This window comes from Marmota marmota, unplaced genomic scaffold, assembly GCF_001458135.2.
Source record: "Marmota marmota marmota unplaced genomic scaffold, marMar, whole genome shotgun sequence".
Taxonomy (NCBI): domain Eukaryota; kingdom Metazoa; phylum Chordata; class Mammalia; order Rodentia; family Sciuridae; genus Marmota; species Marmota marmota.
In genome coordinates this window covers 1,139,816-1,156,176 of record NW_025999842.1, presented here as the reverse complement: position 1 = coordinate 1,156,176, position 16,361 = coordinate 1,139,816, and the positions used below count along the sequence as shown (strand labels likewise).

At 37.5% G+C, this 16,361-nt stretch overlaps 1 protein-coding gene across 2 annotated transcripts in view; it reads right to left on the bottom strand.

Annotated features, from left to right (window-relative positions):
• Impg1 (interphotoreceptor matrix proteoglycan 1) overlaps positions 1-16,361 on the bottom strand; it is a 140,661-nt gene that overhangs the window by 82,528 nt on the left and 41,772 nt on the right. For both annotated transcript variants that reach the window (XM_015496940.2, XM_048800042.1), the window contains 3 exons: positions 13,106-13,206; positions 8,580-8,747; positions 1,897-1,955 (listed from right to left, as the gene is read on the bottom strand). In XM_015496940.2, coding sequence (XP_015352426.1) covers positions 1,897-1,955; positions 8,580-8,747; positions 13,106-13,206 — 328 coding nt within the window. The remainder of the gene's footprint in view (positions 1-1,896; positions 1,956-8,579; positions 8,748-13,105; positions 13,207-16,361) is intronic.

Here is a 16,361-nt window from a genome sequence, read left to right as displayed (position 1 = left end):
CATTCATCAGGAGAACCATTTCCATCATTTCCTTTGGCTTTAGATTTAAAAATTTATTCTTTAACTGTAGTAGTTTATTCAGAAGGCCTTACCAACTATGCAAAATATTCTCCTATCACCTTTTATTTTTCTCTAATCCATCTGATTTCACATGGAATACTGCAGAGCAGCATGTTGAAATATAGAGAAACAAGTTTGTTTTGGTAAATGTCAAGAGTTTCATCTTTTATAGCTTTCGTTTTTCAGCATTTTCTTTCTTTGGAGTTATACGAATCAGGCGGCCCAACAACTGTGCAAGAAATCCCCTGGAAGTGCTCCTAGAAGCTCTTCCTCATAGATAGGGAAGCTCCTGGAGGAACTTCCAGTGTGGCTGCTCTCTCCCTTCTGCTCATGGAACTGCATTCTGCTCATACCAGGGCAAGTATTTGCCCCACCTGCACATTGTTAAACAAACAAACAGAAACAAAATCAAACCATTTTATGACCCTACCTGTAGAATAAAGAGAACTTCTTGCCTAAACCCACACACCTGCATTGGAGTTTCAGGATGGGGCTGCTGGTCTGTTCCTGCCAAGGTGTTGGGAGCATGATCCTGCTTTATTGTGGCATTACATTATGATTTTGTTTCTCATATTTAAAATTTTAATTTAATAATCTTTGAGTGGCAATACAGTACTATGGTTCAGATATTAAAATAATATAAAAGGTAAACTTTGAGAAGTCTTGTTTGTACCCTTGACCCTGTCCACCCCATTCCTTCCACCCTCTGCCTCCACTTTTCATTGGGTTTGCCTCTCTCTCCTGAGTAATACGATTTGTTAAACCCAAGATAATATGTAACCTTTGATAGGAAACCATGCAATTTGACACAAAGGCAAATTAATGGCTCCTTTTTTTGGATTTGTCTCTACTGAGGTATTTTCTCAAGAGGTTCATTAATAACATTGCCAAGGACAAGCAGTTGAGTGCTCTGTACAGGGCACTCTTGGCAGAGCTAAACAATTTAAAAATTGTTTCTGACTCCTGGAAAGAGTAACACAATTCCTGTGCCACTCCTGAAAAGTCATGGGATTGAGGCAGGAAGTTAGATCTCCCACAGGCAGCCAAGATAAGGGCCTTGGAGAAGCCCAGGAAGGAAAGGGGACTACATACCAACATGAAAGGGGATATTGGGTCTGAAAGACATCCTGTGACTCGCTGTTCCCTGCCAGCATTAACCACATGCCTTCTTCTGACCTAGAATACCCGCTTGTGTTCCTCACAACAGCAACCACAGCAGCCCTTCCTTATTACCCTTGCCCTTACCCCCCGCAAGGGTCTACCATAAGCAGACCCCTATCCAAAATGTTTCCTCTAACAGACATGACAAAAACTATCAGATAAGACCCATCCTAATGATGTAAATAAGAGATTAAAATCATGCATTTGTGATTGGCTTATTAAACTCAGAGTTCAGAGAGCTTGATTGGTTCATGCTAACATCTCTCACCCCACCAATCACCTGTGCTGGGCCATCAGATATGCCTTTTAAAACCCATAGATTACAGATACCCATTGGTATCCTTCTCTTGTGGCCCCTCCCCTCTGGGACCTCTGTTTTATTTCTTTCTGTTATTATAATAAATTGTGTCACTTTACTCTCACCCTTGTTCTTGTGGATTTCATTCCTCAAATTCACAAGACAAAGAACCAGACTGCCTAGATCCAGTGTTACAGGATGTTCATGTTCTAATGAGATACATGGCTCCTTTATCTGGAACGTATTCAGCCACCAGGGCTTGGCAGAGCTAAACAATTGAGGGAAAAGTGACCTTATAATCCCTACGACATCACTTTTAGAAGAGAACGGGGAGAAAGTAATTTAAAAATTGAGAAAAGTCCAATTTTCTTACTTACCTAAATTCTAACACATGGATCTCTTTGAATCCTGGCAGCTTCTTAAATACCTTTTGCATCTGCAAGAGAGAAAGACATTTATGAAATATTCTTTGGTTCTACTGGGTCAGATCTTACCTATCTATAAAAGCCTAAGTACTTTTGATGATTAGGGGAAAAAAGGAAAATGAAAATTGAAATAATGAAAGAGGTCAAACTTCGTTCTCAGTTATTTCTGAAATCCAGAGGAAAGTGTTTTGCTATTTATTTAAAAGCCATAATTGAATAGTTCTGACCTGTTTTAATGGCTACTTTACATAATAACTTTAATGTGGTATTTGGAGGAAACATTTTGGCTACAGGATTTTCACTTACATATAATAATATATTTTCTGACTGTATAACTGTAGTGACTATAATGTTTTCACTACAATATTATATGAATTGAATTAGATGACTTGGAAAATATCTATAATAATAAAGATGATATTAAATTCAAAATGGCTGCTATACTTAAACAAAGTGGTAGAAACAGACTGTAATAGATAGGTTTGCTCTTAGAGTCAGGTAGACTGCACAGGTTTTCTTAATTAATTTGCTCTTGTTAATGATACCTGAGGAGGATTCTCTCCAGGCTACTCTCTTTGGCTCTCTCCTAATCCAGTGGCATTTCCCATTACTTCTTAACAGAGTCCTGCTCTTTCCTGGTTCCTTTACCATCTCTCTCACCACTGTCTTCTTTGTTCTACTCTATTCCTTTCTTTATTCTGTACTTTAAATACAAGGAGTCCATATGTCTCCATCCTTGGCCTCCTCAGCTTCCTCATCTTTCTTACTCTCCTGTTTATTCCACAGTAGGCAGTGTGTTAGGCTGTGGGGACACTGTCACAGACCAGTATGGCCCCATCCAGGTTTCCTGCGGGAAGGCCAAGAGACAAGAGACTCTAAGAGTAAGGTGTAACCACTTGATGATAAAGCTTGGGTGGGTGAGCAGGGTGAAGGGTGAAGAACTCTGCCCTGGCTTCCCTTCCCTGTGCCCACTTTTTCTCCCTCTTGGGGGAATCCCATTTTCTCCCATGGCTTCAATGATCACCTGATACATGGCCTTGAGTTCTCATGAATATTCCAATATTTGTCACTAACTAAATCTTCCCAAATCGGGGTCATTCTCTTTCGCAGATCTGCCTTTTCCCCTTGACTCCTCATCTCAGTCAGGGTCAGAAAGGACAGAATCCACAGATGCCCTCTCACATGTAGCCATACACTCCTGTTAGTTTGAAGCTCACGATGTCTTTTGCTTTCACCACATTCTTCTTATTCCTGGCTAGTTCTCCTGCCCTATTACCTCTCTTGCATTCCTGAAAGGGTTTTCTGAGTATGTGTGAAAAAGGAGGAGAAATGGTTCTTTGAGTGCCATTTTTTTTCAAAGTGAGTTAAGCATTCCATGTCTGTTGCTCTTCATTAAAAATGAAGTACAGACTGAGGAGTGGGATAGCTGGTTCAAATGGGGTTCCATTCCAAGTTTTCTAAGGAATCTCTATACTACTTTCGAGATTGGTTGCACCAACTTGCAGTCCTACCAGTAATGTATGTGTGTGCCTTTCCCGCCACATGCTTGCCAACACTTTCGTTGCTTAAAAATAGCATACTACAATGACACAGCCACATCAATATTTTTAGCAGCACAATTCACAATAGCTAAATTGTGGAACCAACCTAGATGGATAAATGGATAAAGAAACTGTGGTATATATACACAATGGAATACTTCTCAGCATTAAAAGAGAATAAAATTATGGCATTTTCAGATAAATGAATGGAGTTGGAGATTATCATACTAAGCTAAGTAAGCCAATCCCCCAAAAGCCAAAGGCCAAATGCTTTCTCTATAAATGTATGCTGATCCATAATGGGGGTGGGGACATGGGAAGAATGGAGGAACTTTGGATTGAGCAAAGGGGAGGGAGGAAAGGGAAGAGGGTAGGAAAGATGGTAGAATGAAATGGACATCATTATCCTAGGTACATATATGATTTTGCATGAATGGTGTGACTCTACTTTGCATACAGAAAAGTGAAAAATTGTGCTCCAGTTGTGTACAATGAATTGAAGAACATTCTGCTGTCATATATAGCTGTTTAGAACAAATAAAAAACATACATTTAAAAAATCCTGTAATGGGATGCACTGTCTGTTGAGTAAAGTCCAATTCTTTAGAAAGGCATTTCAGAACTTCCTGAATCTTATCCCCCTAGCCCAGCTGCCATACCAGTCACACTTCTTGCCTTCATTATCCCTTGACCAATATTAAACTGACCCTTGCCCTTCTCCCATCCAACATGCACTTCTATTTCTCTAGGTACCTATGTTATGGATTCTTTTTCTTTTTTGTTTTTGGAGGTAGGTACCTGGGATTGAACTCAGGGGCACTCAACCACTGAGCAACATCCCCAGCCCTATTTTATTTTTAGACAGGGTCTCACTGTTGCTTAGTGCCTTGCCATTGCTGAGGCTGGCTTTGAACTTGTGATCTTCCTGCCTCAGCCTCCAGAGCTGCTGGGATTATAGGTGTATACCACTGCACCCAGCCTGGATTTTTTGTTTAGCCCAAGATGACCCCCCATCTTCTGCTCATTGACTGCTTCCCCTGCCCATACCCATTTGCAAAGCCAGCTTGAACATCTTCCCAACTGGAAAGCTTTTGTAGAGTTCCAGGATTAGGTGAAGTTACTTCTTTCCTCTGCACTCTAGATATTATTACAGTATATCACACATAGGTTTGTAAGGCACATATCAGTTTCCTTCTGAGATCATGCTTCTTAGCTGCACAGATTATGACTTGCGCATTCATTTTTACCTGCTTTGTTCTTAGTTTCTAGCAGATTGTCATTCACATAGTAGGAACTCAGAAAATATTATTTGAATTGAGTGTATCTCTTTATTCTCTAAACTTGTCAACATGTCACTGTGTAGTCACCAGATCTAAAATTACTGCTGACTCTACCTATGCCAAGGATGAGAGCAGTGATGGACAGATAATCCCCAAATCACTCAAATTGGGCTTTGGGCTGCATCATGATATTTTTTGCCCCCAGAAGACTCATTTACCTTCTGATTACATTTCCTTGTATCAGTATTAAAAAGAGTTTTCCTTTCCTGCATGTATAGGAACTGCCATGATGGGTGATAAGAAGAGCCTTGTGTAGACCTGCGTTAAAATAGTGGTTCTACTATTTCTTTTTTAGCTGCAAGACCTTGATTTTATTGCTTAATCTCTGAATTTTCATCTTCTTAGCCCAAATGGGATAACAATACTGATGCTACAAGGTTGCGGTAAGGAATATCTAACAGGTAATAGGTGCCTGGCTCACTCTGGCAGAGTTGGTGACACTAAATTACTTATTTGCCTATACTCTACCTTGCCTACTAGATTACTAGGGACTTTGAGGGCCTAATTTTCTTTTACTTCCCCAGTGACCACACAGCATGGAAGCTAGCAAGGGCAGAGTCAGATTTCAGACTTTTTTTTTTTAACTCAATAGGGGAGGGCAGGGTGAGGGTCCCTAGAGATATCAGGGACAAATGGCCTGGTAGTAAGTTTCTGTGCCTCCACTTCTGTCCTGCTATGGGTTTAACAAAGAACTAGGAGTCTGAGCTCTGTACAGCTGATCTTTTATTATGGAGCGGGAAAGGGCTATATGTACATACTTCAGATCTGCTTTGGTCTCCTGTGATAAACAGCTTTGGGGCTACAGGGAATTTGTTGTGCTGCTCCAGTAATAGCACCAGGGGCTGAAGGTTTAAATGTGAGCTAAAGTATTTAGAGCAGGAGAGTCAGAGAGAGCTATACATATGAAAACAGTCAATCAAGGAAAGAACGGCCTCTGTAGAAGCAGTTGCTGCATTGACAGCAGGGAACAGCACAGGGGAGAGCTGTCCTGCCCTCCAGGAATGCTCCACAGCACTGGCTCTGGTGGAGAGAATTTATTGTTTGTGTCCATGCCCGCTTTGTGAACCTGTCTGCAATTGATTAAGAATCAGCTTTGCTTAGGAGGGTGTAGACAGTGTCTAGGGAGGATGCGACAAAAGCCTTCAGTTAATTCTGCTAAGTAATCTTCTGGGGGACCTTCCAATCATGGAGCTCTAACCACTTAATTGCTAATTAAGTGCCCAGTTAACCTATTAATAACACTAAATGCACAGGGGTCTCCCTGAGTCTGCCGTAACGGGGCTGTAAAAAAAGCAGCTCTGTTGAGTTCCCAGTGAATTGTTTGCACAAGAGAAAGCATTCAGACAACAGCTAAGTGATTCCTTTTGACATTTGTATTAAATTTCTCATTAGGTTTATTGTGGAAATTAAATTACAGCAGAGCACTGTCCATTAATTCCTGATGGGCCTGACTGGTTGTGCTAATGTAGCTTTGGGTTGTGGTGGGCTGACTGGTTGTCTGATGGCAGGCCTTGAGGTGGTCCTGCCCAGGAGCCTGGGAGGAGAACAGATGCTGTAAGCAGAGGCTCCATCTTAGAGAAACCCGACTGTTCAAAGGGAACCAGCAGGAGTAAGTTGATGGGTCTTTGAGTTCAGCCTGGCCAAGATATCCTCTTCTGTACCTGGCAAGTTTTTCAGAGACTACAAGGAGGGTGCTCTTTTGAGGACGATGCAACAATAGTCCTTTCCTCAACAATATTTATTTGGGAAAAATTAGGAAGTGTAGCATAGTGATTAAGAGCAATGGTTCTGATGCCATATGTCCTGGATTGAATCTTGAGTTTGCCAGATAACAGATGCCAGATAATATCTTTGGAAGATAATAATTAGTTTTATTGTGTCTCAGTTTTTGTCACCTATAAAAAAGGGAAATAATATTACTTACTTATGTGATTGTGTGAAAAATCAAAAGAGTTAGTATCATGTAAAGCATTAAGAACAGTGTTCACTATTATTTCTTTTCACAGTAGTTAAAAAGCTAGACTCAGAAAGGACTTTGAGGTTATCTTTGATTTCTAAGACTGGGGAAAGCATGATCCCCAAATGTTCAATGCTAATTCTTGGCACAAATGGGAATTGAAACTTAGATTTTAAAAATACCTCAATGTATTTCTGTTATTTTCCATTTAGGTGCTTAGAAAATTAACAACACGTCAGTGAAGAGTCTATGGCCAATTATCTGACTTTGAAGATACTCTGAGTATATTAAAAATTTGCCAAAAAGAATGTTTCAAAGAACAAATGGAAAAGTTAACAAACTTTTAAAAGCTCATTCTGTCTAATAACCCATGTCTAAGTACTTGTGTGGTTCCTAAGCTGAATATTTCTCTTTGAAGTTTTATAGAAATGATGCTTTGTATTTTATTGACTGAATGCTGATGCAGAGTGGGGTTGGAGGTTAAGAATATTTCACGTCTGCATCTTTTCTCTGGGTGAGAAGAGATGAGTATTAAATTCTTCAAACATGAGAAGCAGGTGCCCTTTTGTTCTCTGGCCATGCAGAGTAAGATTCATGCACACTTGGGCTATCCATAAATGTGGTTCACAGTTGTATAATCTCATGGTGCTTCTATTTTTCAGAGGCATTTATAACAATTACTGTCCCAAGCTCTGCCTTAGGAGGTTAGGCTTCAGAGGTTAAACAATTCCTGCTCTTGAGGGGAAGGAAGCTTATACCCTGGTGGTGGTGAGGGTGGTTTGTGAGGAGGGAAGAATAGAGATAGCAAAGGCATAAACATGTAAACAGTGACCTCAAGACAGGGTCATCAGTGATGTGACAGCAGTATACTAGGTTTTGTGAACCTGGCAGACAGGTACTGAAGTCAGAATGGGTGGAGGGAATCCTTTGTGACAGTATACCTAAAATGAGGCTTGGGGAAGAGCATTCTGGACCAACAAGGCAGCATATATAAAAGCTAAAAGTGAGGAAAATTTGCAAATAGTTTTGTATTTCTAGAAACTAGAGTGCAAAGGGGAGGGATGAAAGAAACTGGTGTAAAATGGGGCTTAAAAGGAAGGCAAGGGCCTTATCACAGCTTGTAGATACTACACAGCAGAGTCATTGGATTTACCCTGTAGAAAATAAAACAGCATTTGAATTTAGTCAGGGACAGACACATGTGATAATTGATGACATGGACAATATAATTGCTTTCTCCTTATCACTCATAAAAAATGTCATGTCTTTCAATTCATCAAACTGTAAAATGTAAATATTATGTCGAGACAAAGATTGGGTATTAGAATTCATATTTCAACCCACTATATTGTCTAGTTGGTGCCTATGTAGTCATTTTATTTTATTTCTTTAGAATTGTAATCCACATCACTGATATATGATTGACATGGAAAGAACTGAACATATTTAATGTATACAATTCAATGAATTTTGAGGTGACTATATACTCATGAAAGCATCATCATAATGATCATTTAGACATATAGAATTTCTGCGGGTATCAGTTAAATGAGGTTTAAAAGCCTAATACTGTTTAAAGAAAATCTGAAGGTAAATAACATTTAAGAATGGAAAAGATAGAATGGACAATTTGTGCACATTCTAGGACTTATTGTAGTGTTTTGTTTCTTTTTAATAATTAAAAATGGATGCCTGGTCACAAGAAGTTGCAACTACTATCCCAAAGGGTATGTGTTCTGTTAACTCCCACACTCTGAGCCACTGTTGGGATATAGTTGTGTGGCACTGTCCACTCACCTGCAGCTGTGACTTTCCTGCCAGCTCCTGGTAGTAAGTGGAGTGGGAGTCAGCAAGCTCTGCCTTGAACTTCTGGTTTGGCAGAGAGATGCTGAACTCCACCCTCTGCTCCAGTGGGTCCTCCTCCAGTGGGTCCTCCGAAACATTAGTGAGTTCAGTCTCTTGTTCCTGAGTCAAAAAATAAGGATTCCTATTAATGTAAGCCAGAAACACATGCTATATCATATAACATATTGATACTGTATCTAGAGGTGTATTATGCAGGCTCAGGTGCTTTTAGATTAAAAGTCTTAGTGACCAGAGGAGGTCTCTGAATTTTGTGAGGAATTAAATTAAGTACTAAAGCTCCAATGAGTTAGCTATTATAGAATCCTTGAGAACACTGTTATTCTATGACTATGTGATCTTCATGAAAATATTTATATATATATATACACACACACACATAACACTCCTCACCATATATATCTTTTCATTCATCATGCATGAAAAATGTCATGTCTTCTTCACAGAAGAATATGATCAATTAACAAATATATATATATATATANGAGAAATGCAAATTAAAACTACACTGAGGCTGAGGCAGGAGGATGGCAAGTTAAAAGCCAGCCTAGCAAAGGGCAAGGCACTGAGCAACTCAGTGAGACCCTGTCTGTAACTAAAATACAAAATAGGGCTGGGGATGTGGCTCAGTGGTCAAGTGCCACTAAGTACAATCCCCAGTAACCGCCCCCCACCAAAAAAAAACCCATACACACAAAAACCAAAAAACTACACTGGACTTTCATATTACTTCAGTTAAGAATGGCAATAATCAAGAATAAAAGTAATAATAAATGTTGGTGAGGATGTGGGAGAAAAGGCACACTCATACATTGCTGGTGAAACTGCAAGTTGGTGCAACTCCTCTAGAAACCAGTATGAAAATTCCTCAGAAAACTTGGAATGGAACTACCATTTAACCCAGTTATCCCACTCCTTGGTATATACCTAAAGGACTTAAAATCAGTATAATATAGTGATATGGCCACATAAATGTTTATAGCAGCTCCATTCACACTAGCCAAGCTATGGAACCAAACTAGGTACCCTTCAGCAGATGAATGGATAAAGAAAATGTGGTACATATACACAATGGAATATTAATCAGCCATAAAGAAGAATGAAATAATGACATTTGCAGCTAAATAGATGAAACAGAAGACTATCATGCCAAGTGAAATAAGCCAATCTTAAATAAAATTATACTCCATCAATGCATAGTATGTCAAAATACATTCTACTTCATGTATAACTAAAAAGATAAAATAAAAAATAAAAAATGTCATGTCTTAAAATTGATCAACATGTAAAACTGGAAATCTTATGTAAAGACAAAGTATTATGAGTGAAAAATTTGTATTTCAATCCATCATATTCTCTAGTGGTGCTTAAGTAGTCATTTTATATTATCATATATATTGATGGTGCTTCATTAGGATTGTACCACATTGTTGTCTGACTTAGCAATATTTTTTGTTGAGGATTGGATTAGACATGGTAACCTGCAGATAATGAGATATTATTTAATAGTCCTTTGTAGAGAAAAATCTAGAATTAATTAGAACATCTGCACTCAAACTTCACATTGAAAATAAAAAGTCCTATCAGGCCAGAAGAGAGTATGAAATTTTTTTCGGAAGGAATGACATATTTGGGCCACCTTTGGAGGCATGTGGCTGAGAATGGAAATAATGTTCTGAAGATGGGAATTTGATCTTGATCACAAAGGGCCAGGGGTAATCCTTCTTGCCTGTTGGCTTGGAAACCAGCAGGGGTGGCTCAGTGCCTTGAATGCACTTGAGTCCCCAGGATACAGAGTAAGCCTGCTGCTGAGTTTCCAACTTGGGGTTGTCAGATTTTCTGAGTACTCAGACGACACTGACAGCTATACAGCTTTCTCAAAAAAGTAAGAAATATGACTGTAGAAAATTGAGTGGGTCTCTGGTCTAATGAAATTAGAGTTAAGGGAGCTGAAAAAAGAGAACAACCATGAAGGACAGAGATGAGCTGGCTGGTGGCAGACATGTCCTCATTTCTGGCGACAAGGTCTCCCCTTCCATGGACATGAACAACTGGATGACCTCCAGCTGTAGTGGGACACATAGAGGATGTGGGTTCACATTTAATCAGCTCCTGACAATTTATTTAGAAGAATTTCATCCATTCATTTAAAAATATCCATTGAATATCTGTGTGTATCACAGTGCCAGGATCTATGGGGCACTAAGAGAAAAGGATGGCATCTGGTATTATCCTCTAGAAGCTTAACATTCATTAGGCACATTTGAAATTTATATGAATAACTAATTAGAAAAAATTTAAAAAATTAATTAAAAAAAGAAATTCACATGAAACAAATACATTTTAAAAATGTATTACTGAGAAGTTACTCTCAGCCACTTAAAGTTTTCATTGTCTTTACTGTTTAAAGATTATTTTCATTGACCAATGATAATTGTATATATTTATGAGGTCCAATGAGATGTTTTGATATATAATTACAATGTGGAACGATTACATCAGGCTTATTAACAAGTCCATCATTTCAAATACTCATCACTTTTTTTGTGGAGAAAACATTTAAATCTACTCTTTCAGCAATTTTGAAATATGCAATGCAATATTATTGATTAGAGTCAGCATTCTTTGCAATAGATCACTAAATTTTCCTCATGTCTAACTGAAACTTTGTGCCCTTTGATGAATATTCTTCTTTCACCATCCACCCATCCTTCACCAGACTCTGTGTTGTTTATAAAAAACATATATGAAGTGGATTAGATTTTCATCCCTCTCCCTCACCACCATCAGAGACTCCCTATTATCTATGGGTTTTAAAACCCAGACTCTCTTTCTAGCATTTAAGGCTCTCCATAGTCTTTTTCCAGACTGCTTGAAAAAATTGTCTCACTTCTCCAGTCTGACAGATTGCCCAGAAAGAGCATGTTCCTGCTAGTTTCCTCATTGAAGAGCCTCCTCACTTCTCCCCATCTTCAGCAAACACACACACACACACACACACACACACACACACACCACCCCTCCCCCACATTCACACATCCTTTTTTGCTTCTTACCAATAATTCATGATATGTCTAAAATAATACTTCCTTTGACCTCCTAGGGTCTAGAAATCTTTGCCAGCTCTGTACTCCTGTAGCACTGACAGTTAGAACCCTTCAAATACTCACCTGGAGTCTTTTTATGTACAAACATTTTTGCCCTGCATGATTCTCATACGCCACTGAATCTTTCAAACCAAAAAACACAGGGACAGTTTATACACAAAACTCAGTGAATATACATGACTAAGGATTGTATCCCATGCAACCTGCCTGGTTTAATCATTTGGTCTCAGTCTGTATACCTGCCATCTTCAATCAAAATTTTAGACTATTTTGTTATATTTAATTGCATTATAACTTCATAAAGGTAGGGGCTGTGTCTTGCTCTTCTTGGGATCTTTGGTGCACAGTCCAAAGCATATTCTAGTAAAATGTTTGCTGAGCGAAGAAATCGGTGATAGATATACAATAAAAAGGTTAAGAAGTTAAAGTGATGAATACTGAATGGAATATTTGGGGGATATTTACACAGGGAGGGGCCAATATTAGATTTTGAAGAAGATGGGATATAAGTCATATGAGAAAAATGATCAACTAGTCATCTTAGACATTTTATAGTAAATATATTTGGAATTATAGTCAATTATTTTTTTCCCCACAGTACTTTCCCTGTTGATGAAGCAGGATTTTTCAGAGAAAAACAGCATAGTGTAGTTTAACCAAACCTGCAGACTTCTGGCCTAAAGGACAGAGAGAATGGCCAGCAGAATTCTAATTTTTGATTTCTCAGGCAGATCTGGAGAGACTGAATTTTCTGCCCTTGCCCTGCAGCTGACCTGTGCTTCATAAGGATGGCATGAAGGGTAGAGGTCTCCCAGGCCACGGGGGCAAGTAGGCATGGTTCCTCTGGCAATGTATCAAGGATGTGGGTCCAGGTTCTAGTTTTCAATCCCATTTCTGTTCCCTTAATTGTCTGCTGTCCACCTTGTGCTGCCCCAACCTACCACTCATCGGTAATGAGGACAGTGTTTCCCTGCCTTGGCACTGGTGTCTGGGCTCCAAGCATTTTGGGGAGCTTAAACATTTCCCTGTTTTCACAATCAACATTAAATTCTATAAAATCCTCTCATCTGCATACTTCTTCACTCACAGTATGACCATGCTCCTCTTCCTGAGAACATAGTTTCTATTTTTATTCAGTCTGATTTGAAGAGTTTTGGTCATTCTGATATTTATCTAACCTACCCATGGTGGACATGACTTTTTGTTTGCAGGGGGTTATATAGTGGAGAAGGTGATTCAATGATGGATTCACTCACTCTAATGCGTGGTGAGCACCTACTGTTTGTAAGGTTCTGTTAGGTATTGAGGGGGAAACAGGCAGGTGAAGAGCTAGATTGACTCAGAACTTCTTACTGTTGTAGGCTTGTTGGTGTCATTGAGGCTACCGAGAATTTCATTGAGGTGTGTGTCATCAAGAGCAAGAGGAAAGTGCCCGGCTGAGCCATTGGCAACATCTGTGGAAATTAGGAGAAAAAAAAAAAAGACACAAAAATGAGACTAGAGGAATTTAAATTAGAACAAGGTCAAAATTCCATATGCCTTTTCTGTCATTCTGGAGTTTATAGATGTTAAATGCATTCTGAATTCATTTTTCTAAGGTCACATAAATATGTTCTTGAAGAAAATATAACCCATATTCTCAATTACAGTAAATTCTTCATTCTTCCTTCCAGTACCCAAATTTGGTGCACCCCCTACATATGATGCAGTTAAATGCTTCTGCCTAGTGAGATCTCATTAGTTTTTCTTTTTGTGATTACCTAAAATATGTGAAGGTAGATATTTACTTTGAATTTGTTCTTTCCCATGTTTTCTTACAACATAACCCAAGTCTTTAAAACTTATATTGCTTTAGCAATCATTAGGGCATTAAAATTTTAATCATAAAATTCAAGAGATGAAAGAATATTGAGATGTTATCAATTTACCTGTTTTAGAATAGACCACCATAAACCGTGTCAGATATCTGGCAAATGTTTTGATATGTATAAAGATCTCATGGAATGGAAGTCTAGGTTCTAACTGAGAAAAGAAAAAAATATTACTGTAATATAAATTTCCTACAATTTTATAATAAATTGTTATTAAAAACATTCTGGGAAAATAGTGTTATGATTAATTGATATACAGATAACTGAAAGTGTTTACCATTTGAATCTTAGGCAAACACATGGAATATATTATTTTCAAACATTAGAAAACAGGACACACCAAAAAGTGATATTATCTTTCCTGGCTCGCTGAGGAGTGTGCAGTGCCTGGAAATCAGCAGTTAAGTGGTCACTTGTCACTGTGAGGTTCTGTGAAGTCATTGTACTGTTATGGTTTGTTGTTCCTAGTGAGTACAGGCAATGGGTATCAGAGTCATCTGGGGAAGGTGACTTTTTAAAAATATATATTTATTTATTTTTAATTTTTTTTTTTGTAGTTGTCGATGGATAGACTGCCTTTATTTTATTTGTTATGTGGTGCTGAGGATGGAACCCAGTGCCTCACGTGTGCTAGGCAAGTGCTCTGCCACTGAGCCACATCTGTAGCCCAGGAAGGTAATTTAAAAAATATATATATTTTAAATTTATCCATAAAATCACACATACTTATGGTATTTCATATAAAGGTTTAATTACATGTATGCATTGTGTACTGTTCAAATTAGGATAAAAATGTCTCCTCAAACATTCATAATTTCTTTGTGGCAGAAATGTTCAAAATCCTTTCTCCTAGTTTTTAAAAAAATTCATAGCAAATTATCATTATTTTTATAGTCATGATATGATAGAATATTAGAGAAGATGATTTTTTGAGGTAAGAAAAACATACATATCCTTCGACATAACAGCTTCTCCAAGTATGTGGTTCTTGGCATCTTCCTCTGCAACTCTAGATGAAAAACTCTGTTGAAGGTGTTCTGCATCCCTGGATTCCCTATAATGTCACCAATTTAAGGTGTTTTCAAGTTTAATAATTATCTAAATAATTGGTTAATACTAAATTTTTTGTTATGAAGATGCTTAGCTAATATCCTAGAACATTTTGGTTATTTTTGTATTATTCTACTTTATTGCCACGAAAAGAGAAATTATCCAGACAATTAAAATTAAGAGCAGTTATAAGGTAGACTGGGTTTATCTTCTAGTGCCTTTAATCCCCTTTGAAGATGTTTCATTCTTCCTTCACACCTAAGGTACCTAATAATATTTCCTATCAAAATGCAATCTCAGGAAACTATTGTAACCAAAATGTTTAGTTTACTTTGTGTAATTGAAAAACTCAATTTTTTTGTAATAAAAGTCTGACCCTATTTAATGTTCTCCTATCCCTGAGAATGTTGCATTTACACTTTAAGAATTCAAGGTTCAGATCAAGGATATGAGAAGTTTAATTTCCAAATCATAAACGTATATATCTAAATTTTACTATAATTGCAAAATTTATCAGTATCAATGATGTAGAGGGCTGGGGTGAAAAGTGAGGCTTAGGAAGAGATAGTTTTCTTTTGGGTAGAGAAAGTATTCAAAATATTCCTCTATTTGCAGTAAGATGTTCTATTCTCTTTCTGCATAAGATCATCACTGATGCCAAGCATGGTGAGAACTGTTTTCATTGCAGTTAGGATTTGGCAGTTCTTTCTGAGCTTCATTTTGGAAATTATCTCAATGCAGAAGTATTTGTGCATGAACCTCAACCTTGGGTGTCCAGGAGCACTGGAAAATTAATTTAAGAACCTTTGTTGCTGGAACTCAAATATATACCAGTGAAATATTATATCATTTGTCTACTGGTATCCTAAAGTTTCTTGTAAGAAAAAAATGCAAATTAATTTGTGAGAAAAAAGCTAATTTTAATTTACTCCTTAATTTATTCTACTAAATTTAATTTTATTACATAAGCTCCTGTCAGCTAAGATATACCAACTTCAACTTCTAAAAATAAAAGTACAAATTTTAATTCTCTCATTAATTTTGATTGTTTTCCAATATGGGAAATGAAGTAAGTGTGAAGGGTATTTTATAAAATTTCCTCCTATAAATAATGCTTTTCTGAAGAAGATTCATTATTAGGTATCACAGGTCAAATTTTATTTGCTTATAAGCAGAATCAACAACTATGTGATTTTTTTATTGTTAAGGAGTATGTTTTACTATTAACTTTTTTTTCCTATCAGTATTAACCTTATTTATTTTAAATATGGGAGGACATAAATAAAAGATCATGAAATAAATCAATTGAATTCAATCAATTCAAGAAGATACTATTTATCTAAAAGAGATGGCTAAAGACACTGTGGACTGGAGGAAAATTTTTAAGTGAACATGTTTTTATTTTTTTAAATTTATTTTTTATTTTTTCATTTTTAAAAATTTTGATTTGTTATATATGACAGCAGGATTCGTTATAATTCATATTATACATATACAGCACAATTTTTCATATCTCTTGTTGTACAAAAAGTAGAATTTCACTATTTGTGTCTTCATACATATATGTAGGGTAATATGTCCATCTCATTCCACTGTCTTTCCTACCCTCATGCTCCCTCCCTTGCCCTCCCTGTCCTTTTCCCCTTTGCCCTAACTAGAACTCATATAATCCTCCCATAACCCTCCCC